The 22,685-nt window shown below is 43.0% G+C and overlaps 1 protein-coding gene across 1 annotated transcript in view; it reads right to left on the reverse strand.

The window, feature by feature from the left end:
- Positions 1 to 361: 361 nt before the first annotated feature.
- The window catches only part of LOC143817073 (protein KHNYN-like), a 36,913-nt gene continuing 14,589 nt past the window's right edge, over positions 362 to 22,685 (reverse strand). Inside the window, exons 4-8 of the mRNA XM_077298172.1 lie at positions 10,428 to 10,558; positions 1,553 to 1,649; positions 1,212 to 1,319; positions 998 to 1,105; positions 362 to 922 (exon numbers count right to left, since the gene is read on the reverse strand). Of these exons, the coding sequence (XP_077154287.1) occupies positions 637 to 922; positions 998 to 1,105; positions 1,212 to 1,319; positions 1,553 to 1,649; positions 10,428 to 10,558 (730 nt within the window). The 3' untranslated portion in view covers positions 362 to 636. The remainder of the gene's footprint in view (positions 923 to 997; positions 1,106 to 1,211; positions 1,320 to 1,552; positions 1,650 to 10,427; positions 10,559 to 22,685) is intronic.

Raw genomic sequence — 22,685 nt, forward strand, 5'->3', positions numbered from 1 at the left:
GATAGGGAATTTAGATTGTGAGCCCCATTGGGGACAGCGATGATAATGTGTGCAACCTGTAAAGCGCTGCGTAATATGTTAGCGCTATATAAAAATAAAGATTATTATTATTATTATTATTATTATTAGTAGTGGTCCAAGTGAACTTACCTTTTTTGAGAAAACATTTTGCAGCTTCAGCTGTGGCTGGCAACACAATTTAAAAATAGATTTTTTATTCTGATATGAAAATGTACAAAAAAAGTACAAGTCACAAAGACAGGATATGGAAATGATATCTGTACATTTTTTATATTATTCCAAACATAGATAAAAAGGAAGAAGATGAGCAACTCATTCACCTTGAGACGTCCACTGCACCCACGTTACACAGTTCATTATTTATTGATTTTTGGAAACATACAGCATCAATTGTACATTTTGTTTAATTTTTTCACATCTGACATTGTTACAAAATTATTAACATTTCTGGCCTCAAAAGCTCTTTTTGGAAGGAACGCGCTGAAAGGTCAATAAGTTTTTCATACCGTAAACATCAATAGCTGAGGTCTTTTAAAGAGTAATAAATAACCAAGAACAGATGTTCTTAGTGGCTGTCGGTCAAGGTTAAGCTGTGTCAATTTTTGTGTCTGTATTTCAAAACTTGAGATTTATTAAGAGTTCTGATAGCTTGTTCAGATCATTCAGACATGGCTCCTTTTGGAGTATAAAATCCACTTTTATGTCCTGAAGAGGAAATATACTTAAAAGCTCACATCTTAGTCTTTCAGTTTCTATGTGGGAACGAACCCCACTATCTTCTCTCTCCTTATATCCAACTGGTTTTCTGTCTCGAAGGTTGAGGACCTCTGTCTGAGAAGATGGTTTTGGTTGAACATAAGGAGCTCTTCGCCCAGCGAATGAATGACCTTTAGATTTGGTCCTACATAAGTAAAATATTGTTAGCACAAAAGTACCCAGCACAAAGTACCACAAGCTGCTGAAAATAATAACTTACTTAGGTAAAGAATTCTTTGTAAGGAACTTGTCCAAAGGTGGTCCATTTCTGCCTAGAGGGTCATCTGGAATCATAAAGATGTCTCCAGCAAAGGTGTACTGGAGCAATCTGGAGATTTCCAAAATATTAAATCATAAAGAATAGAATGTAAATACAATGGAATATACACAGGAATATTTCTTTGGAGAAAACTTTGAGTTGTCTTTATATGTACCTGAACTTTATGATATTTTGCCAAGCATGAGACTCAGCAAAAATGTCCCGTAGAAAATCATTTGTCACTATGACGCCATCTGTCTCCTCTGCCAGTTTCAGCATAAACCTTTGTCGGATTAGAAAGTAAACGCATCGGTTTATTTTTTTTACCCAAAAAACATCAAGTAAGTTAAACATGAATAATAATAATAATAATAATAATAATAATAATAAATGATCAACATTTAAGGCTCTGTACACATCATGTTTAGGCCATACATTTGAGGTCTACAGGAAAACCCTTAACCTCTGGTTTATATTGACTATACTGATTTATTAGGCTGCAGAATTCAGAGTTACCTGTCATCATAAGATGTAATTCTTTTGCCTTCGACTGTTCTTGATGGGGTAAAGGAGAGAAGTCCAAGTTCATCCAGCTCAGTGAGGAAGTCTTGCTCTATGAGGAGACTCAGGGTTAGTTGTGCATGAATACATATTAAAGTGAAATTCACACAAATTGTATTTAAAGGGCCACTGTCACCCCCCTCCAGCCGTTATAAACTAAAAGAACCACCTTGTGCAGCAGTAATGCTGCATTCTAACAAGGTGGCTCTTTTAGTTTTAGGTTCAAGTATACCCAAAATAAAGCGTTTTGATACTTAGCCACAATACAGGTCTCTAGCCAGGGAGGCGGGTCCTCACTCCCCAGCTTGAACCGCTTCTCTGCCGTCACTCCAATCTTCATGGTCTTTCGGCGCCGCCCCCTCAGCGCTGTTTACGTTTCAAAACCGCGCTGTGTACTACTGTGCTGCGCAGGCGCAGTCTGCAAGCCTGGCTGGGACGTGACGGCCAGAGCTTACTGCGCCTGCGCAGCACAGTAGTACACAGCGCAGGCGCCGGTTTTGAAACTTAAACAGCGCTGAGGGGGCGGCGCCGAAAGACCATGAAGATTGGAGTGACGGCAGAGTAGCGGTTCAAGCTGGGGAGTGAGGACCCGCCTCCCTGGCTAAAGACTGGTATTGTGGCTAAGTATCAAAACGTTCTATTTTGGGTATACTTGAACCTAAAACTAAAAGAGCCACCTTGTTAGAATGCAGCATTACTGCTGCACAAGGTGGCTCTTTTAGTTTATAGTGGCTGGAGGGGGGTGACAGTGGCCCTTTAACAAAGCACAGTATAACTATTGTTAATATAAAAAGAAGTCTAATATTACATATCTTACTACTTGTACCCTTATGTTCTGTTTTATCTGCTTCTCCCCTATTTTCTATCCTGCTCCACAGAGGTGAATGGGCAGGTCTTGTTTTCTAAAACTGAATTTCCTAGCAGTACCCTGCTTCTCCTCGGTGCTGCAGTGCCACCCTCTGTATCGGTTACTCTAGAACAATAAGTGGTAGCAGTAGCTCAATCATTGTGTGTATCTATTAATAGTATATTGAGCATTATTGTACTTCAGAGTGTATGAATAGGTATAATGAGATAAAATGACATAACCCATCTCTTCAACCTATCACTAACAACTGGTGTTTTCCCCTCAAGCTTTAAAGGGAACCTATCACCCCGTTTTTTAAAAATTAGATAAAAATAGTGTGAAATAGGGGCAGAGCTGGGCTTTACATTACTGCCTTTTTGGTGCCTTTACACCCCCGTTAGGCTGCCGAAATACCTTTGTGAAGTGGCCGTTTTCTGCTGTCACTCAAGTTGGTCAGGTCGGATGGGCGTGGTCACAGCGCTGTTTCTCCCCCAGATCAGGCTCATCATTACGTTGGTGGCGTAGTGGTGTGCGCATGTCCAAAGAGAAGATCCACTGCCCAGGAGATTCAAAACAGCGCGGTCTTCGCTATTCGCCGTTTACCGGTGGGCGCGGCCATCTTTCCTGTGGCGGCGCGTGCGCAGATGGAGCGCTCTGCTGCCCAGGGCTTCAGGAAAATGGCCGCCGCGATCTCCATCTGCGCACGCGCGGAATCCCGCGGCCATTTTCCTGAAGCCCCGGGCAGCAGAGCGCTCCATCTGCGCACGCGCGGCCACAGGAAAGATGGCCGCGCCCACCGGTAAACGGCGAATAGCGAAGACCGCGCTGTTTTGAATCTCCTGGGCAGTGGATCTTCTCTTTGGACATGCGCACACCACTACGCCACCAACGTAATGATGAGCCTGATCTGGGGGAGAAACAGCGCTGTGACCACGCCCATCCGACCTGACCAACTTGAGTGACAGCAGAAAACGGCCACTTCACAAAGGTATTTCGGCAGCCTAACGGGGGTGTAAAGGCACCAAAAAGGCAGTAATGTAAAGCCCAGCTCTGCCCCTATTTCACACTATTTTTATCTAATCTTTAAAAAACGGGGTGATAGGTTCCCTTTAAACATGCCTCCATCACACCTATCCTCAAAAAGCCTTCTCTTGACCCATCCTCTGTATCTCGCTATCGCCCTATATCACTTCTCCCCTATGCCTCTAAACTACTGGAACAACACGTTTACCTTGAACTGTCCTCCCATCTCTCTTCTTGCTCCCTCTTTGACCGCTTACATTCTGGCTTCCGACAACACCATTCCACTGAAACTGCCCTAACTAAGGTCACCAATGACCTCTTAACCGCCAAGAGCAAGCGACACTACTCTGTCCTCCTCGACCTGTCGGCTGCCTTTGACACAGTCAACCATTCCCTATTATTACAGACCCTCTCATCCCTTGGCATCACAGATTTGGCCCTATCCTGGATCTCATCATACCTAACTGACCGAACATTTAGCGTCTCCCACTCACACACCACCTCCTCACCTCGCCCCCTATCTGTCGGAGTCCCACAAGGTTCAGTCCTAGGGCCCCTGGTCTTCTCCATTTACACCTTTGGCCTGGGACAGCTCATACAATCCCATGGCTTTCAGTATCACCTCTATGCTGATGACACACAGATCTACATCTCTGGACCAGATATCACCTCCCTACTAACCAGAATCCCTCTATGTCTGTCCACTATTTCATCCTTCTTCTCAGCTAGATTTCTGAAACTTAACATGGACAAAACAGAATTCATCATCTTTCCCCCATCTCACGCGACCCCCCCAACGAACCTATCCATTACAGTAAATGGCTGCCCACTCTCCCCAGTCCCACAAGCTCGCTGCCTCGGGGTAATCCTTGACGCTGATCTCTCCTTGAAACCACATATCCAAGCCCTTTCCACTTCCTGCTGACTTCAACTAAAAAATATTTCACGATTCCGTACATTCCTCAACCAAGAATCTGCAAAAACCCTAGTCCATGCCCTCATCATCTCTCGCCTTGACTACTGCAACCTCCTGCTCTGCTCTGTGGCCTCCCGTCTAACACTCTTGCACCCCTCCAATCTATTCTAAACTCTGCTGCCCGACTAATCCACCTGTCCCCCCAGCTATTCCCCGGCCTCTCCCCTCTGTCAATCCCTTCACTGGCTCCCCATTGCCCAGAGACTCCAGTACAAAACCCTAACCATGACGTACAAAGCCATCCACAACCTGTCTCCTCCATACATCTGTGACCTCGTCTCCCGGTACTTACCTGCACGCAACGTCCGATCCTCACAAGATCTCCTTCTCTACTCCCCTCTTATCTCCTCTTCCCACAATCGTATACAAGATTTCTCTCACGTATCACCCCTACTCTGGAACTCTCTACCACAACGCATCAGACTCTCACCTACCATCGAAACCTTCAAAAAGATCCTGAAGACTCACCTCTTCCGGCAAGCCTACAACCTGCAGTAACCAACGATCTACCAAACCGCTGCATGACTAGCTCTATCCTCACCTACTGTATTCTAACCCATCCCTTGTAGATTGTGAGCCTTCGTGGGCAGGGTCCTCTCTCCTCCTGTACCAGTTATGACTTGTATTGTTTAAGATTATTGTACTTGTTTTTATTATGCATACCCCTCCTTACATGTAAAGCGCCATGGAATAAATGGCGCTATAACAATAAATAATAATAATAATAATTGCCTTAGTACAGTATTATACACCTAACATACCATCAGATATAGTGTAAGATAGATTACTGGTGTTACAATGCTGAACATAATATCCTCTTCAGCACTGTTTTGCTGTATTCTGAGCGGAGTGAACACCGTTCCATTGGCAGCGTGCTGGAAAAACACAATCTTTGGCCTCATTCACATGCCGTGTTTAAACATATACATGAAAAAAAGGTAACCGTGTCATCAGTGTTGTGCATCAGTGTGTCAGTGTTTTTCTTGGATGGATAAAGAAATAAAGTCTTGGAGAGGTTCATCATTAGGGGGCAATTACTGCTAAACTTTGAAGATTTTCAATATACTTATATTGAAACATTTTAATAAAAAAAGTTGAACACTTGTATGAAACCTATATAAGAAATCGGAAATAACCCTTTAAAGCATGCGGCCCCTGAGGCTATATCATTCGAGCCACAGGCACAGGAGCTCCCACTGATGATCGCGACTCAGTCCAGGAGCCGCTGATGCCAGTGTTTTGCTTCAGCTGAATGGCATCCTTGGATGCACATTCAACTGAAATGTATTGTGGTGTAGAGGCAAGCTCTCTGCACTGCAATACCAAAAGCAGCCAAAAGCCAATCAGAGGCCAGCAGCTGATGTTGGCGTGCCATCGTAGGCAGCGTATAATGTCACAGCCATGGTCTGCCCCGGCTGAGAAGGATGAAGACGTCGCTGTTCACCGAGGGAGTGAGGTCAGGTGAGAAGGATTTGGTTTTTTATGGGTATGTAAAGAGCGGCAACATTGGGGACATTTGCTACGAAAGGGTGCTCAGGATGGGAACGTTTGCTACGAGAGCGTGACCAGGATGCGGACATTTGCTATGAGAAGGTGACCAGGATGGGGACATTTCCTACATGAAGGTGACCCGGAGGGGACATTTGCTAAAACAAGGTGACCAAGATGGGGACATTTGCTATAAGAAGGTAACCAGGATGGGGACATGCAGAAGTATTCAATCCCCTATTGGCATTTTTTCGTATTTTGCTACATCACAACCAGGATGGGGACATTTGCTACAACAAGGTGACAATGATGGGGACATTGCTACATGAAGGTGACCAGGATGGGGATATTGTTACATGATGGTGACCAGGAAGGGGATATTGTAATATGAAGGTGACCAGATAGAAAATTGTACGATAACCTATACAATGATGAATGGCATTTAAAGAAAACATCAAAAACTACACTTGCCACATGATGGTAACAAAGATGAGGACATTTGCTACAACAAGGTGACCAGGATGGGGACATTGACGCACAAAGAGGACTTAAAAATCCTCCAGAAAATTGACAAAAAAAAAATCACATAGAAAAAAGCAGAGATGGTTACCTGCTGAAGCCTCCAAACAAATGCACCAGCAGGGCGTATCGGACCCGATTAATGATGGCAAAAACACAGGTGCAAAAAATACCGATGAAACAACCACTTTCAATCCAGTGTTGGCTGTTTGGCATTAGTGCACAAAAAGATAAGAGATAATAGTCTGTATATGGCATTGACACACGTAGACACATTAAAATCAATGTGTCTCTGCACATGTCATTGATTTTTTGAGGACCGTGTGTCCGTGTGCAAAACACGGAGACATGTCAGTGTTCGTGGGAGCGCACAGATCACACGGACCCATTAAAGTCAAAGGGTCCGTGTAAAACACGTACCGCACACGGATGCTGATGCCCTATGGGAGGTGGAGCCGCATATTCATCACTGTAATGGGCGGCACCACGTGACCGCTCATACAGGAGAAGCTGCGGCGCGGAGAAGACGCTTTGAGGGAGCCGGGTGAGTATTTTATTTCCAGGGGCGGGCCACAGGGGGTGGGAGGGGGGTGGTGACAGGAATCTTTATTTTAAACACAAAAAAAAAAATAAAAAAAAGATTTTTCATATCTTCCCTCCAGCGAACGCTGCTGGAGAGAAGAAATGAATGGCGGCTTCAGCACCAGATGCAGGGGACAGCGCTTATCTCTAGCGCTGTCTCCTGCACGGTTCGTGTGGTACCCAGTCGGCACACGGCTGCCGCACGTGTTCCACACTGATGTACCACGTGAGCACACGGACACGGATAACTCCGGTACCGATTTTTCCGGTACCGGAATTATCTGGATGTGTGGGACAGGCCTTACGCGTTTCAAACCGACTTGTTCTTAATCATAGTTCACAGTGTTTCGTGTATTCACCCCCTTGGCATTTTTTCATATTTTACTACCTCACAAACTATAATTTCAGGGCTTTTTTAGGGTTTGCATCAGTTCCTGTAAAAAACATGCCTACAACTGTGAATATTTGGTTTTCTTTTTATTGTGAAGTAAACAACAAATAGGACAAAATAACTGAAAACTATTCACCTCCCTAAAGTCAGTACTTTGAAGAGGCTCATTTTGTGGCAATTACAGCTGCAAGTCGTTTTTGATAAGTCTCTATGAGCTTTCCACATCTTGCCACTGGGATTTTTGCCCATTCCTCAAAGCAAAACTTCTCCAGCTCCTTCAAATTACCGTATATGCTCGTGTATAAGCCGAGGTTTTTAATACATTTTTTGTGCTGGAAATGCCCCCTCGGCTTATATACAAGTCAATTGACCCAGAAAGCCATCGGGGGAGGGGGAGCGGTGGAACAGCAGGTGACAGAGGCAGGAGCCGGCGGATGCGGCTATAACTGTGCCCGCTGCTAAAGAGAAATGAATATTCATTTCTCTTATAACGCGCACAGTGACAATGGCAACCGCCGACTTCCAGAAGACATCCTGCTCACCTCCCTGCGCACCCTGCATCTTGTTGGTTCCGGCTTCCAGCAGCTCTTCCTGTGCCGAGCAATCACGTGGTCCCACTCATTAAGGTAATGAATATGCACACGTCTCCACACCCATAGTTGTGGAGACGCGCGCATATTCATTACCTTAATGAGCGGGGCCACGTGATCGCTCGGCACAGGAAGAGCTGCTGGAAGCGGGAGCCAACGAGATGCAGGGCGCGCAGGGAGGTGAGTAGGATGTTTTGCGTGTTTTTTTTTTTAATAGGAGACATACATACAAGGACGGGAGGGGGGAGCCATGCATACCAGGATGGGAGGGGGAAGCCATACATACCAGGAAGGGAAGGGGGAGCCATACATACCAGGACAGCGACGGGGGAGCCATGCATACCAGGACAGTGACGGGGGGAGCCATGCATACCAGGATAGCGACAGGGGGAGCCATGCATACCAGGACAGCGATGCGATAGCCATGAATACAAGGATAGGGATGGGGAGCCACGCATACCAGGACAGGGATGAGGGAACAATGCAATCCCGGCTTAAACTCGAGTCAATAAGCTTACCCAGTTTTTCGTGGCAAAATTAGGTGCCTCGGCTTATACTCAAGTATATACAGTAGATGGTTTCCTTTGGTGAAGAGCAATCTTCAAGTCTGACCAAAAATTCTCAATTAGATTAAAGTCTGGGCTTTGACTAGGCCACTCCAAAACACGTTTCCCCTTAAACCAGTCAAGTATTTCTCTAGCGGTATGCTTTGGTCATTATCTTGTTGGAAGGTGAACATCTGTCCCAGTCTCAAATCACTGACAGACTAAAACAGATTTTGATCAAGAATATCCCTGTATTTTACACCATCCATCTTCTCCTCGACTGACCCATTTTCCCGGTCCCTGCTGCCAAAAGACATCCCCACAGTATGATGCTGCCACCAGTATGTTTCACTGTGGGAATGGTGTTCTTGGGGTGATGAGCTGTGTTGGTTTGGCGCCAGACAGAGTTCACCTTGGTGGCCAAAAAGTTAAATTTTGGTCTCATCTGACCACAGCACCTTCCCTCATAAATTTAGAGAGTCTTACACATGTCTTTTGGCAAACTCATAACAAGCCTTACAATTTGTGTAAGTAAAGGTTTTTTTCTGCCCACTTTTCCATAATGGCCACCTCTATGGGGTATACGGCTTATTGTGGTCGTATGGACAGATACTCCAGTCTCGGCTTGGGAACTCTGCAGCTTTTTCAGGGTTGCCTTTGGTCTCTGAGCTGCCTCTCTGATTAATGCCATCCTTGCTTGGGCTGAGAGTTTTGTTGGGCGGCCCTCTCGGCAGGTTTGGTGTGGTACCATGTTCTTTCCATTTGATGATAATGGATTTGATGGTGCTCCAGGGAATCCTCACATTGGGATTTTTTTTATATATTTTTTCATGGTGTTATTTCGTTAGTGCTGCCTCTTACTTGATGGTGTTGCAGCCTCTGTGGCCTTTCAGAAAAGGCGTGTATATACTAACAGACCATGTGACACTTAGATTGCATAAGGTGGACTTCCTTTTACTAATGATGTGACTTATGAAGGTAATTGCTTGCACAATAAATTTTTAGGGTCTTGAAAGCAAAAGGGTGAATACATATTCACATGCCCATTTTTAGTTTTTTGATCTCAAATTTAATTTTTGCCTTTATTATTCTCACTTCACCAACTTAGACTATTTAGTGCTGATGTATCACGCACAAAAAGGACTACAAAAATATTTAACCACACATAATGTAACAAAAGAGGTTAAAAAGCCAAGAGGGGTGAATAGTTTTGCAAACCACTGTATGTGGCATGAGTGTGGAAATTGTCAGCTGCTATACTTTGGAACAATTCCGGGAGACTAGGCCTGGGTCCTCAGAAAACACAATACTGACAGCACTTGGTTTTGGAGGTAAAGCATGATCATCAGAATCTCAAGTTTTCACTGTAGACTTTGACTTCTAAACAGCAGCTAGGTACTTCTAAATGACTGCAAACTGGTCCGTCCCTGTATAAGATAACCATGACAGCCCATTCAGCCGTGGCCGAGTTGTACCACTAATGAAAAACTAAGAAAAACTTAATAAGCCACTCTACAAATAGAAAAATGCAGCATGCACAGGGAATAATGAAACAATTCACTGCTACAGAGTATGAAAATGATCAGGTTGCCAGCCTATTCTTTGTGGTTTCTTCAGATCAAAAAAAACCTCATCCAAAAACTACCACAATAACCACAGTGGGGTATATCCAAATTCCGTGAGTGAAATAAGCCCAGGTAGCTACCCCAAGTCTAATGGCACCATATACACATGTGTAAAATCCATTTATGGGGGATGACGGGCAAGTGTTATGGGCAGGGAGAGTTATACACATAATACTCGAGTCTAGATCAACGTAGCAAAAAAGGCTTGTTCCATGAAATCTGAACGATTCCCTTAGATACTTACCAGTAATGTCGCTATCCTTCTTCAGCCTCCACTGGGGCACAAAAACAGTGATGTTGCGATGCCCTCTGTCCCAGAAGTACTGTACAGCTAGTGCAATGCCACGGCAGGAGAAGTAACGGTGGAGGCCATGTCTACAAAGAAAGCAATGAAATGTCATCCTTGTCATTGGCACGCCCTACGCCTTAGTTTACCAAGTTACACATGATTCCTGATCAGAATCGATAACAGCACAGGAAAACAAAAATGAAAGCAGTGGCTGATGTGAGTGAAATGAAAATGAAATAATAGTAGCTATTGCACTCACATGACACAACTATGGGATAGGCCATTTGGAAAGTCTGTGTCACTATGTGCCAAACATGATCAGCACAACGAGTGATGGGGGAAGTGGGCAGGATTGAATTGTGGCAAATCAAGGAAAAATGGTGGCATTTAGTTTGGTGGCATTTTTAGGGCTTGTATTATGTTCTTGGAACCTCAAGGTTTTTTTTGTCATAAAGTGGCTGCTCCAGGGTATGGAAGATCATCTTTTATTCAAATTAGTAGCTTTCGATCTGCAGTATCCACTAAATGGTGTGATGGGTCTGTGATGTTCCGCTCCGTACGCTCTTTACATCCAGCCACCGGCGATAAGTAGGAGTGCTGGTGTCAGATTCCAATTGATCTGATATTGAGGATCTATCCTAAGGCTGTGTGCACACGATGCGGATTTTCTGCGGATCCGCAGCATTTTTTTCTGTGCAGAAACGCTGCAGATCCGCAAAGTGATTTACAATGTAAATCTATAGGAAAAAAAAATGCTGTGCTAATGGTGCAGAAAATTCCACATGAAAAAGCGCAGCGGATTAAAAGAAGGAGCATGTCACTTCTTTTGTGCGGATCTGCAGCGTTTTTGCACCCTTCCATTATAGAAATCCGCAGGGGTAAAAAACGCAAGAAATCCGCACAAAATCCGCATAAAAAACGCGTCAAATCTGCACCTGCGTTTTCTGCCAGGAGATGCGGATTTTGTGCGGAAAATTCTGCACCCCAATCCGCAACGTGTGCACATAGCCTTAATGTAGTTTCACGCGGCCTTCAGAAAATATAAAAAAAAAAAAAAAAAAATCGATCAGAGTTGCAGCCAGAAAAGTGGGACGATTTTTTTTTCTCACTTGTCACCCATGTGCAATCCATTTTTTACGCAGCAGCTATTAACCATTTACACATTCTTATGTTATAGAATTGCAATGTATCTGTAAAAATTGGATGCTATTCTGTGGTTCCATAAGGAATCTGGGTTTTTCTCACAACAATAGTCTTGAATGGATGAGTCTCATCTGATTTTTTTCACATGCAGATTCAGTCAGTGAAAAAAATTGTTCATCTACACTGCTCCTTTGAATAACATTGGCGCGAGTGCGATTCATAGCACTTGGACCAAAAGCAGTGTCGTATGCGCGAGCCCTGAGGAAAGGTCAGCAGTGTTACTGTAGGGGACAACTACTTTGAGTAAGAAAATCACTGTATTGTGAGCAGCACATATTGTCATGTACAGTACATTAGTATCAGATGAACACGCGCTATAGGTAATAAGTTGTTGAATGAGTCATGGAAAGTATCGGGTTGACAATTCAATGCGAATACAAGAAAGTGAGAGGAACAATGGGCAAAAGCAGAAATCACCGGTTATTTAAATGAGAGTATTTAAAAATATATTTAGAAATGTTGCTTGTACTATTTAGACAAAGCTCCTACAATTGAACTGATATCCTACTACTACTGTACTAGTAATTACCAATAGTGAAAGATCATTGTCACAAAGAGTTAAAGGGGAAATCCAAGGTAACCATCTTTAGATACAACATGTCAGATATCAGCCCGCTACTGATTCCCATAGCCCTAGATATGATCGCTCAAGTCTCTTCAACCATAGACAAATATGTATGGAACTGGAAATTTCCGACCGAGTACAGACTCATCTGCTCCATTGATTTTAATTGAGATTAATCATGAGAATCCTGTTTGACATGAACAGTCACAACATCCTGCACTGAATAGTGTTGCAGAATTCTGGCACCTAAATATTTGTCAGACTCAGATGATTGCTGTATGTGTAATGTAATAAATCAGACAAGTGAATTAACAGATCATGTTCATCCAACGTTTCCACCAGTTTGGTCTTTGTCAAGGTCATAGGTACAATGATAGTAACTGTGACCCAACAAGTGACAGGCAGGAGATAAGATCTGGGGACAAACTAGTCCATCCAAGGCACGATCATCAGGTGTAGACATGGCACATAGTAATAAATACATGTAGTATTCCTATAAAGTAAACGTAACAGTAATAAGTTGTAATAAACTGTAACGCCCAGATTAGGGACAAGGGTGGCTCCCGGGAGAGAGCAGTAAGGGCAATAGGAAACATGGAGTTTAGGTGTAAAGGTAATGACCAAGTGGTGGAATCACCAGATCTGAAGGACAGCCCTGAATATGAACAGACTCCTTGTGGCCTGAACCTTCATACCTTCGCCATAGACTGTGTTTGATGCATACAATACTGGTTGTTTTTTTCAGCATAAAGCTTCCTGTTCCTCAGATCTGGTATTTCTATCATTTTCTCTGATTACTTGCATTCAGATAGGTCCGTAACTGTATCCTTATCAATTTACCAATGCCATAATTACACAACCCTTGCTTTGGCTATACTCTGGTAGTATCCAAGAGAGACTCCTTTCAGTCCTCCATCCTATATCTAGTCTTCTTTCTCTGGCTTCTTCTCTTCTTGACTGTATTTTTTTTTACTTTTTGTCCAATATCTTGGACTTCCATTATCTCACGTACTGACTTATTTGCAGTGAGCTTAGCCGTGCTCAATAGAAATGGATTGAGAGAGGCCGCACACGTCTAGTCAGAATGTGGCCTGGTGTATGCAGAACATATACTTGTGATAACATGACCACTCGGTCTCGAATGTAGAGCGACTGTAGACTTTAGTGAACAACCTGGACAACTTCTTTAAACCCTCCTCAGCATGAAAGACAGTTTACGTGTCACAGTTATGATTGATATATTGTTATCATTGTACAGACAACCTTAACAAAGACACGACTACTAGAAACATTGGATGACCATTATATCTGTTAATTTAATTGTCGAATTTATTAAAACACACTTGAGGAAGAAATCATTTGAGTCTTACAACACTTATCTAGACAATACAAAATTCTACCCTGTAATGCTTAGCATTGGCATGACACAGTGCAATAAATGGAGTCATAGGAGCATCATGTGCTTTTGTACTGAGACTTTATACTGCACCGTACCTGGTACCTATGGCACCTGATGGAGAATAAGGGCATATTCTATGGCTCTGTACATTAGGGCCTCTTAGACTGCTATGGATGCCATATTACAGCTCTATATAACGCGGGGTTGTACAGAGCTGTAAGAAGTTCAAGCCTTCAATCATTTTTTCCATATCTCATGATGCCTGGGAAAAAAGTGAAGCTAACCTCTTTGCTCTTCAAACTCTTTGCTGGTGTATAGTAACATATATGTATCAAAAGTTGCAAAATGTTTTCATATTACAGCAATAAAAACTATTTGACTATTGCTCATAGGTCGGCTCGGTTCACATATTTAATTTCAATGATGTCTAACAGCCACAGCGGCTGACACAGATAGAGGGAGCAGGAGGGTTTTTCCTCTGATGACTCTTCTATGAAGGCCATATTTGTGCAGGAGTCTATGAACAGTAGAACAATGTACCACAACTCCACAGTCTGTTAAATCTTTCTGAAGGTCTTTTGCAGTCAAGTGGGAGGTACTGATTTGCCTCTCCAGCAATCCTACGAGCAGCTCTCACTGAAACTTTGCATGGTCTTCCAGACCTTATCTTTACCTCTACTGTTCCTGTTAATTGCTATTTCTTAATTACATTTTTAATGGAGGAAAGGGCAACTTGAAAATGCTTTGCCATCTTCTTATAGCCTTCTCCTGCTTTATGGACCTCCACCATTTTCAGAGTGCTATGAAGCTGCTTAGAAGAACCCATGGCTGCTGTGTTTTTGTCACAAGTTTAGAAGAGGCTGGGTTTTTATAAAGTTGGGAATTTTGCATCACCTGGCCTTTCCTAACGATGATGGTGAACAAGCCATACCCCTAACAGTCTAATTAAGGTCTGAAACCTTGGTCAAAGTTATCACAAATATCAAAGGGTGCCCAGACTTTTGCATCAGCCCATTTTCCTGTTTGTAATTTTTTAAATGTAACAGATGAATATATATGTGTAAGTAAATGTGCCATCTTTAACTTTTGACTTTTAGAGATCACTTCATCTTCAACTTGCTTAAATGTTCACAATAATTTTGACCAGGGGTGCACAAACTTTTGCATGTCACTGTATGAACATTAATTAAAACATTAGATTACAACAATTTGCTTCTGTGGATTTGAGTTTAATATATAAATTCTGATTATTTATTGACTAGAAAGCTATACTTTATCACAGGCATTTGCTGCCAGCTATACAGAATTGTGCCTATTGTTTGAGTGCTTTATTCAGGAATTCATGAATACTTTCTTTGGTTTCAACTGATAAAAAGCATTATTGTGTGATTTATAAGTTTTGAAAATAACATTTTCGAATACATTTAAGAATTGTTAGAGCAGTCCTCATAGCTTTCCATTACAAATGCATTGGTTGCTTGGACAGGTCTCTAGGAAAACACAAACATTCAGCTTTACACCCGGTGACAGATCATGTTTAGGTGTACTCTATGTGAAGAGTTGAGTAACTCTGTAAATACACTGCATTAGCTTGTAATGACCTAAAGATACAATCTGTAGTATAGGCCACAGCTCTATATACATGCTTGTTGTCAGGCACAGGCTTTAAGATTTTCATTAAGTTTCTGTAATGCAATGAGACAGATTTTTTTTGCATTGTATTCTGAACAAAGACTATACACCAGATTTATCATTTAGGGTTTTTTAAAGTCTCTTTTCGTTGTGGCATTCACTGTCGTTTTTACACCAAATTTATCAAAAAGGCGCACGCTTCTTGAAAATTTAAAAAAATGGTCTTTATTCTTGTCTATAACCTTTTTTGTGACTTTTTAGAGCAAAAAAGGGCACTGAACAGTGGTGACATCAGTAACCACACCACTCAACAGAGTCGTCGAGTAACGCTGTCCTCGATGAGACTCAGCGAATCTGATGAGCAGTGTAGTTCCTGACTTCACCACTGTTCAGAGCCGCCGGGTCGTGTGGGAACCGCCAACCTTTATTTCAAAGCCACCAGGTTGCATGGGAGCCGCCAACTTTGATTCCGCACTGCAACCATAGGTCACTCCCAGCCATGGCTTGTGAAACATAACTAGCAGTGACCTATGAAGACTAGTTCTCAGAACGAGGCGCCATAGGTTGCAGTACAGAAACGGCAGACTTTGTGGGAGCGTCAGGGATTACGTCAGACTGGCGGAGATTATTTTTTAATAATAAATTGGTGAATGAGGGAGTGTTTCTTGTTTCTATTTCTTTACCGCCCTCTTTTTATGTCTTTCAGGTTTTCATTTGAGGACTACTACGGATTCCCACAAATATGTTAGATTCCACGGACTGGATGTTTAATTTTTTCTTTTTTTTTTTAAATAAATTGATTTATCAGGGGTAGGGTCGGAGGTGTTTCTTTTTAATTTTATCTTACACTTACTGGGTTAGTCTGATAGACACCTCTCCACTACTAACCCCAGGGGTTGATTCAAGCGGACATTACACAACTGATATCAACCCCATAAACCATTACCCCGATTACCACTGCACCAGGGCAAATTGGGAAGAGCAAAGCCTAATGTGATGTAACAATTCTGGGGTGCGTGCGGGCTGAAATTTTTAGGCTTGGAAGGGTCCAATAACCAGGGACCTCCCCAGCCTGATAATATAAGCCCACATCTGTCTGCTTTACCTTGGCTGGTTATCAAATATAAGGGATTCCAAGTTGTTGTTTTTTAAAATATTTATAATATAGATGCATTTTTTGCGCTGTGTAAACACACTTTACAATGCATGTCCTTCTTTTAACTGCAGATTTTCAGCATCTAAGGGTATGTGTCCACGGGCCGTATTACATCCGGGATAGCAGCGGATTGAACTCTGCGTGGAGCCGCAGCGTTCAATCCGCAGCGTCCAGATGTTACAGCATAGTGGAGGGGATTTTATGAAATCCCGTCTCCACTATGCGTGGTGACACGCATCCGCGGCCCTGCGATTCCGGACATGTGGCGCGTCTTTTTAGAAAGCAGCATGTCCGTTTACCTTGCGGCGCCGCTGCAAGGTAAAACACAGGGGTGCGATGATTCCAGAAGTGTGCAATAAACACATCCGGCATCATCGCATCTACAGAAGGGGGCGGAGCGAGTTTTCCGCTCTGTCCAAAGCGCCGGCCATCCTGAACGTGGACACATACCATAATGCAAGTCTATGGGGAAATTTCAAACAGAAGACTGAAAATTCCCGCAAGAGAAATTGACATGCTGCTGCTCAGGAACCTGCACCGCAGGTGAGTTTACGCAGCGTAAAAAAGAAGCACAGTGGGCATGGGATTTCTATTAATTCCATCCACGGTGCTTGTACTGAACATCGCAGCGTTTTGGATGTGCAGCTAAACTACGCTGTGTACAAAGCGCTATATTCCTGATCTTGGGCATGCAGTCTTTTCAGAGTCAGTTTTGCTAGCTATAGTGGCCTGTCCAGAAGTTAGAAACATTTAGGTGGTGCGGTAAATCGGCTTTCTTGACTGCACAAGGAGGTAGTCACGAGAACACTGCATCTTTACGGATGCGCTTGGTTTATTAGTTACAGCATAAACCAAGTTTTACGCAAAAACAAACATGGCCCTCTGGGTAAAAACAGCAAACTGGTAGCGCTAAGTGCAGTCCTTGCATTAGTGGGGGTCAGCAATATCCTTTAACAGGAACCATGTACACAAACACTATCCTGGAGTCTTCTTCTCCTGGTACTCACCAACCCAGACTGCCCCTGGAGTTCAGCCATTTAAGCCAGGACCATGTGACTCCTCTATCATGTGACTGATCACATGATTATAACATCACAGGTCCTGTAAGGACTCTGTAGGTGGAGATAAGGTGTACATTCTCCCACCCGCCTTATGAATGTCTACATAAAACCAGACCATTTATCCAACTTTAGTTTAAGCCACACAACACTTAAGTGTGATGGAGGAAATTACTCTGGCTTTATATCACTGATGCCATTAAGCATAGTGACACATATCTCCCCTCCAGTACTTTACCAGTGATTTTGTCACAGTGGTAAAAACAACATTTGTCTTTTCTGTCATGCATTAATTCCTAAAAGCACCTGAAGGGTTAATAAACTAACTGAAAGCAGTTTTGAATATGTTGAGGGGTGAGGTTCTTAAAATGGTATCACTTTTTGGGGTTTTTCCAATATATAAGTCCCCAAAGTTACTTAAAAACTGAATAGGGCCCTAAAAAATAAAGTTTATCTTAAAGGGCCACTGTCACCCCCTCCAGCCGTTATAAACTAAAAGAGCCACCTTGTGCAGCAGTAATGCTGCATTCTAACAAGGTGGCTCTTTTAGTTTTTGATTCAATTAATCCCTCAATAAAGCGTTTTAAAGTTTGCCACAAATACCTGACTTTGTACCTGGAGGCGGTCCGAAGCCTCTTCTATGAATCTCCCAACTGCCGTCACTCTTCTCTTCAGGGGCGATGGTTGCCGCCCCCTTCGCGCTGTTTCTGCTTAAATCCGGCGCCTGCACTGTGCGTGCCTGCCTGGGGCAGGCGCAGTCTTCATTGTCAGTCACAGCTCAGATGCCGGGTGCCTGACTGCGCCTGTGCGGGCAGTGCGGCCACCCTGTTGCTGAATCCCCGCCCCGCACTGTGATATTCATTATGCACAGTGCGGGGCTGGGGTTCCTGGGCATGCGCACTGCGCTGTTCAGACGCTCCCCCGGTCCCCCGCCTTCCAGCGTTGCCGCAATATACACTAATCCTCACCAGCGTTTGTAATGAGGCAGCCGCAAATAACAATGCTGGAAGGCGGAGGAGCTGGGGGAGCGTCCGAGATGGGGGAGCATCTGAACAGCGCAGTGCGCATGCCCAGGAACCCCAGCCCCGCACTGTGCATAATGAATAACACAGTGCGGGGCGGGGATTCAGTAACAGGGTGGCCGCACTGCCCGCACAGGCGCAGTCAGGCACCCTGCATCTGAGCTGTGACTGACAATGAAGACTGCGCCTGTCACAGGCAGGCACGCACAGCGCAGGCGCCGGATTTAAGCAGAAACAGCGCTCAGGGGGCGGCGACCATCGCCCCAGAAGAGAAGAGTGACGGCCGTTGGGAGATTCACAGAGGAGGCTTCGGACCGCCTCCAGGTACAAAGTCAGGTATTTAGGGCAAACTTTAAAATGCTTTATTGAGGGATTAATTGAATCAAAAACTAAAAGAGCCACCTTGTTAGAATGCAGCATTACTGCTGCACAAGGTGGCTCTTTTAGTTTATAACGGCTGGAGGGGGTGACAGTGGCCCTTTAAAAAAAAAACAAAACGTGAAAAAACAAAAAAATTACTACTCTAGTTTTAAAGCTTTTGACATCCTAACAAAATAAAAAACATGTTACAGATGGTGCTGATGTAAAGCAGACATGAGCTAGATGTTATTTAATAACTATTCTGTGTGGTCTGACAATCTGGATTAAAGGGATAATCACTCAAAGTTTGAAAATTGCTAATTTTTAGACATTTTGATCAAACTTCTGATATATTTTTATAAATAAAAGCAAAACATATTGACCAAAATTTACCAGTGTCATGAAAAAACAGTATAAAATTCACCAGGATATGATGAAACAGTCCAGAGTTATTGCCAAACAGTGACAGGGCAGCACGGTGGCGCAGTGGTTAGCACAGCAGCGCTGGAGTCCTGGGTTCAAACCCCACCAAGGACAACATCTGCAAAGAGTTTGTATGTTCTCTCCGTGTTTGCATGGGTTTCCTCCGGGCACTCCGGTTTCCTCCCACATTCCAAAGACATACTGATAAGGAATTTAGATTGTGAGCCCCAACGGGGACAGCGATGATAATGTGTGTAAAGCGCTGCGGAATATGTTAGCACTATATAAAAATAAAGATTATTATTATTACTACTACATGTCAGATTTCAAAAATTTGGCCTGATCACTAAGGTGCTAGGCAAGGTGACAGGACAGAGGAACTAATGTGAATGGTTTATGCATTGTGCTAGAAGTTTGGTCACTTAGAAACCTATGGGATCTCTCTGTTGACTGATTTAGTCATGACATTTCATGAAATAAATAATCGTAAACGTTGTAGGGGTTGTCCAATCTGAAGATATAGATGACAAATCTTTGTGATAGGTCATAAGTATCAGATCAGTGGTGATCCGACACCCGGCAACCCTACCAGTTAACCTGTTCTAAACTTCGACGGTGGCCGGAGATAGGTCAAATATTTTTAGACCAAACAACCACTACAGAAAAATATCAGAAACCTATAAAACTTATTGCATATTTCTTATGACTTCTGTCTAGGAGATATGGCTGAATGGACATTGTTGTATCTGTTCTTGGTATGTACGCAGTGCGATACATCGCTAAATAGATATGGGGTAGATGGATACTAAATAGATATCTATGAGATATACAATTAGTGCCTTGCGTGTAGCTTACTGTACATTAACAGTCCGTCCGTCAGGCTCTTTCACCTGCAAAACTAATCTACCACCTCCACACTGGACTTTAAGATGGCTTTGATGTCATCTCCTACCATGGAATAAAGTAACACATCAGCAAAGATAGGGCGAGTGCTCCAATTCTTTCAGTTCTTGTAATGCTTGTATTTATGCATGTGACACTCATACTTATATCCAATGGTGTTTCCATTTTCTCTTCATTTGCATATCATTTACAGTGAAGGAAATAATTATTTGATCTCTTGCTGATTTTGTAAGTTTGCCCACTGACAAAGACATGAACAGTCTTTAATTTTAAGGGTAGGTGAATTTTAACATTTAGAAACAGGATATCAAAAATAAAATCCAGAAAATCTCATTGTATAAATTATATAAATTTATTTGCATACTGCAGTGAGAAATAAGTATTTGATCCCCAACCAACCATTAAGAGTTCTGGCTCCTACAGACCAGTTATACATTCCTAACCAACTCGTTACCTGCATTAAAGACAGCTGTCTTACATAGTCACCTTTATAAAAAAAACTCCTGTCCATAGACTCAATCAGCCAGAACTTGGGCAAGACCAAGAGCTTTATAAGAATGTCAAGGACAAGATCATAGACCTGCACAAAGCTGGAATTGGCTACAAAATCATAAGTAAGATGCTGGGTGAGAAGGAGACAACTATTGGTGCAATAGTAAGAAAATGGAAGAAATACAAAATGACTGTCAATCAACATCGATCTGGGGCACCATGCAAAATCTCTCCTCGTGGGGTATCCTTGATCATGAGGAAGGTGAGAGATCAGCCTAAAACTACACAGGGGGGAACTTGCTAATGACCTCAAGGCAGCTGGGACCACAGTCACGAACAAAACCATTGCTAACACATTACGCCGTAAAGGTATAAAATCCTGCAGTGCCCGCAAGCCCCCCTGCTCCAGAAGGCACATGTGCACGCCCGTCTGAAGTTTGCCAATGAACACCTGGATGATTCTGTGAGCGATTGGGAGAAGGTGCGGCGGACAGATGAGCCATAAATTGAGCTCTTTGGCATTAACTCAACTCGCCATGTTTGGCGGAAGAGAAATGTTGCCTATGACCCAAAGAACACCATCCCCACTGTCAAGCATGGAGGTGGAAACATTATGTTTTGGGGGTGTTTCTTTTCTAAGGGCACAGGAATACTGTACCGCATCAATGGGAGATTGGATGGAGCCATGTACTGTAAAATCCTGAGTGACAACTTCCTTCCCTCTGCCAGGACATTAAAAATGGGTCGTGGCTGGTTCTTCCAGCAAGACAATGACCCAAAACATAGAGCCAAGGCAACAAAGGGGTGGCTCAAGAAGAAGCACATTAAGGTCATGGAGTAGCCTAGCCAGTCTCCAGACCTTAATCCCATAGAAAACTTATGGAGGGAGATGAAGCTCCAAGTTGCCAAGAGACAGCCTCAAAATCTTAATGATTTAGAGATGATCTACAAAGAGGAGTGAACCAAAATTCCTCCTGACATGTGTGCAAACCTCATCATCAACTATAAAAAAAAAGTATGACTGCTGTGCTTGTAAACAAGGGTTTTGCCACCAAGTTAATATCTTGTTAGGGATCAAATACTTATTTCTCACTGCAAAACGCAAATAAATGTATATAATTTATACAATGTGATTTTCTGGATTTTATTTTTGATATTCTATCTCTCAATATTAAAATTAACCTACCCTTAAAATTATAGACTGTTCATGTCTGTCAGTGGGCAAACTTACAAAATCAACAAGGGGTCAAATACTTATTTCCTTCACTGTATACACAGTATCTATTGCTCCTGTGATTTCCATAATTCCACAACTTTTCCATCTTGCTGTAATTTCAATGCTGAAGAGTGTATGTAAAAAAAAACATTAGTGGCAAGCATTATATTTAATAGGTGTTGAGAGTATGGAATCACTCAGCAATTGCAGATCTGAGTTTGTGTTCAATTTTTAGATCTCGCACCACTAGTTGGTCAGTGGTTTCTTGTCCAGTTTTTTTTTTTACTGGTTACACTAGTGCTGCAGTGATTTGTTGCTGCAGTGGTGAACGCAAAGACCGGAGAGGGGCATCAGGACACTGTTGGCACAGAAGCCTCTGGTAGTATAAAAGGTAAGTACGGCTTAGTTTTGAAAATAAAACTTTTCGCGGTCTGGGGAAACACTTTGGTGGGAAATAGCAAAAATCCTACTTGCTCTCATAGCTGAATTCATATTCATTTTACCTTCCATGATTGGGCCACAATGTCTTACATGAGTTTGTTAGTTCAGGTCAGGAGAGATCGGGGTTTGCAGCTCGAACACAGAGCACACAATACACACACATATGAATGTACCCCAAAACAGAGGTTAAGTCAATTTTGAAATGCCTATTTTGGTAGTAGAGTCCCCAAGACTGAACAATGGTAATAATGTGACCTATGAATCCAGCATTATTGTAATAACTAACCTTTCAGGAAATGTTGGGTAACCATGTTACTGTCACAAGGCCAAGCAAGACATGAAT

The sequence above is a fragment of the Ranitomeya variabilis genome, chromosome 1 (genome assembly GCF_051348905.1).
Source record: "Ranitomeya variabilis isolate aRanVar5 chromosome 1, aRanVar5.hap1, whole genome shotgun sequence".
In the NCBI taxonomy this organism is placed as follows: Eukaryota; Metazoa; Chordata; class Amphibia; order Anura; family Dendrobatidae; genus Ranitomeya; species Ranitomeya variabilis.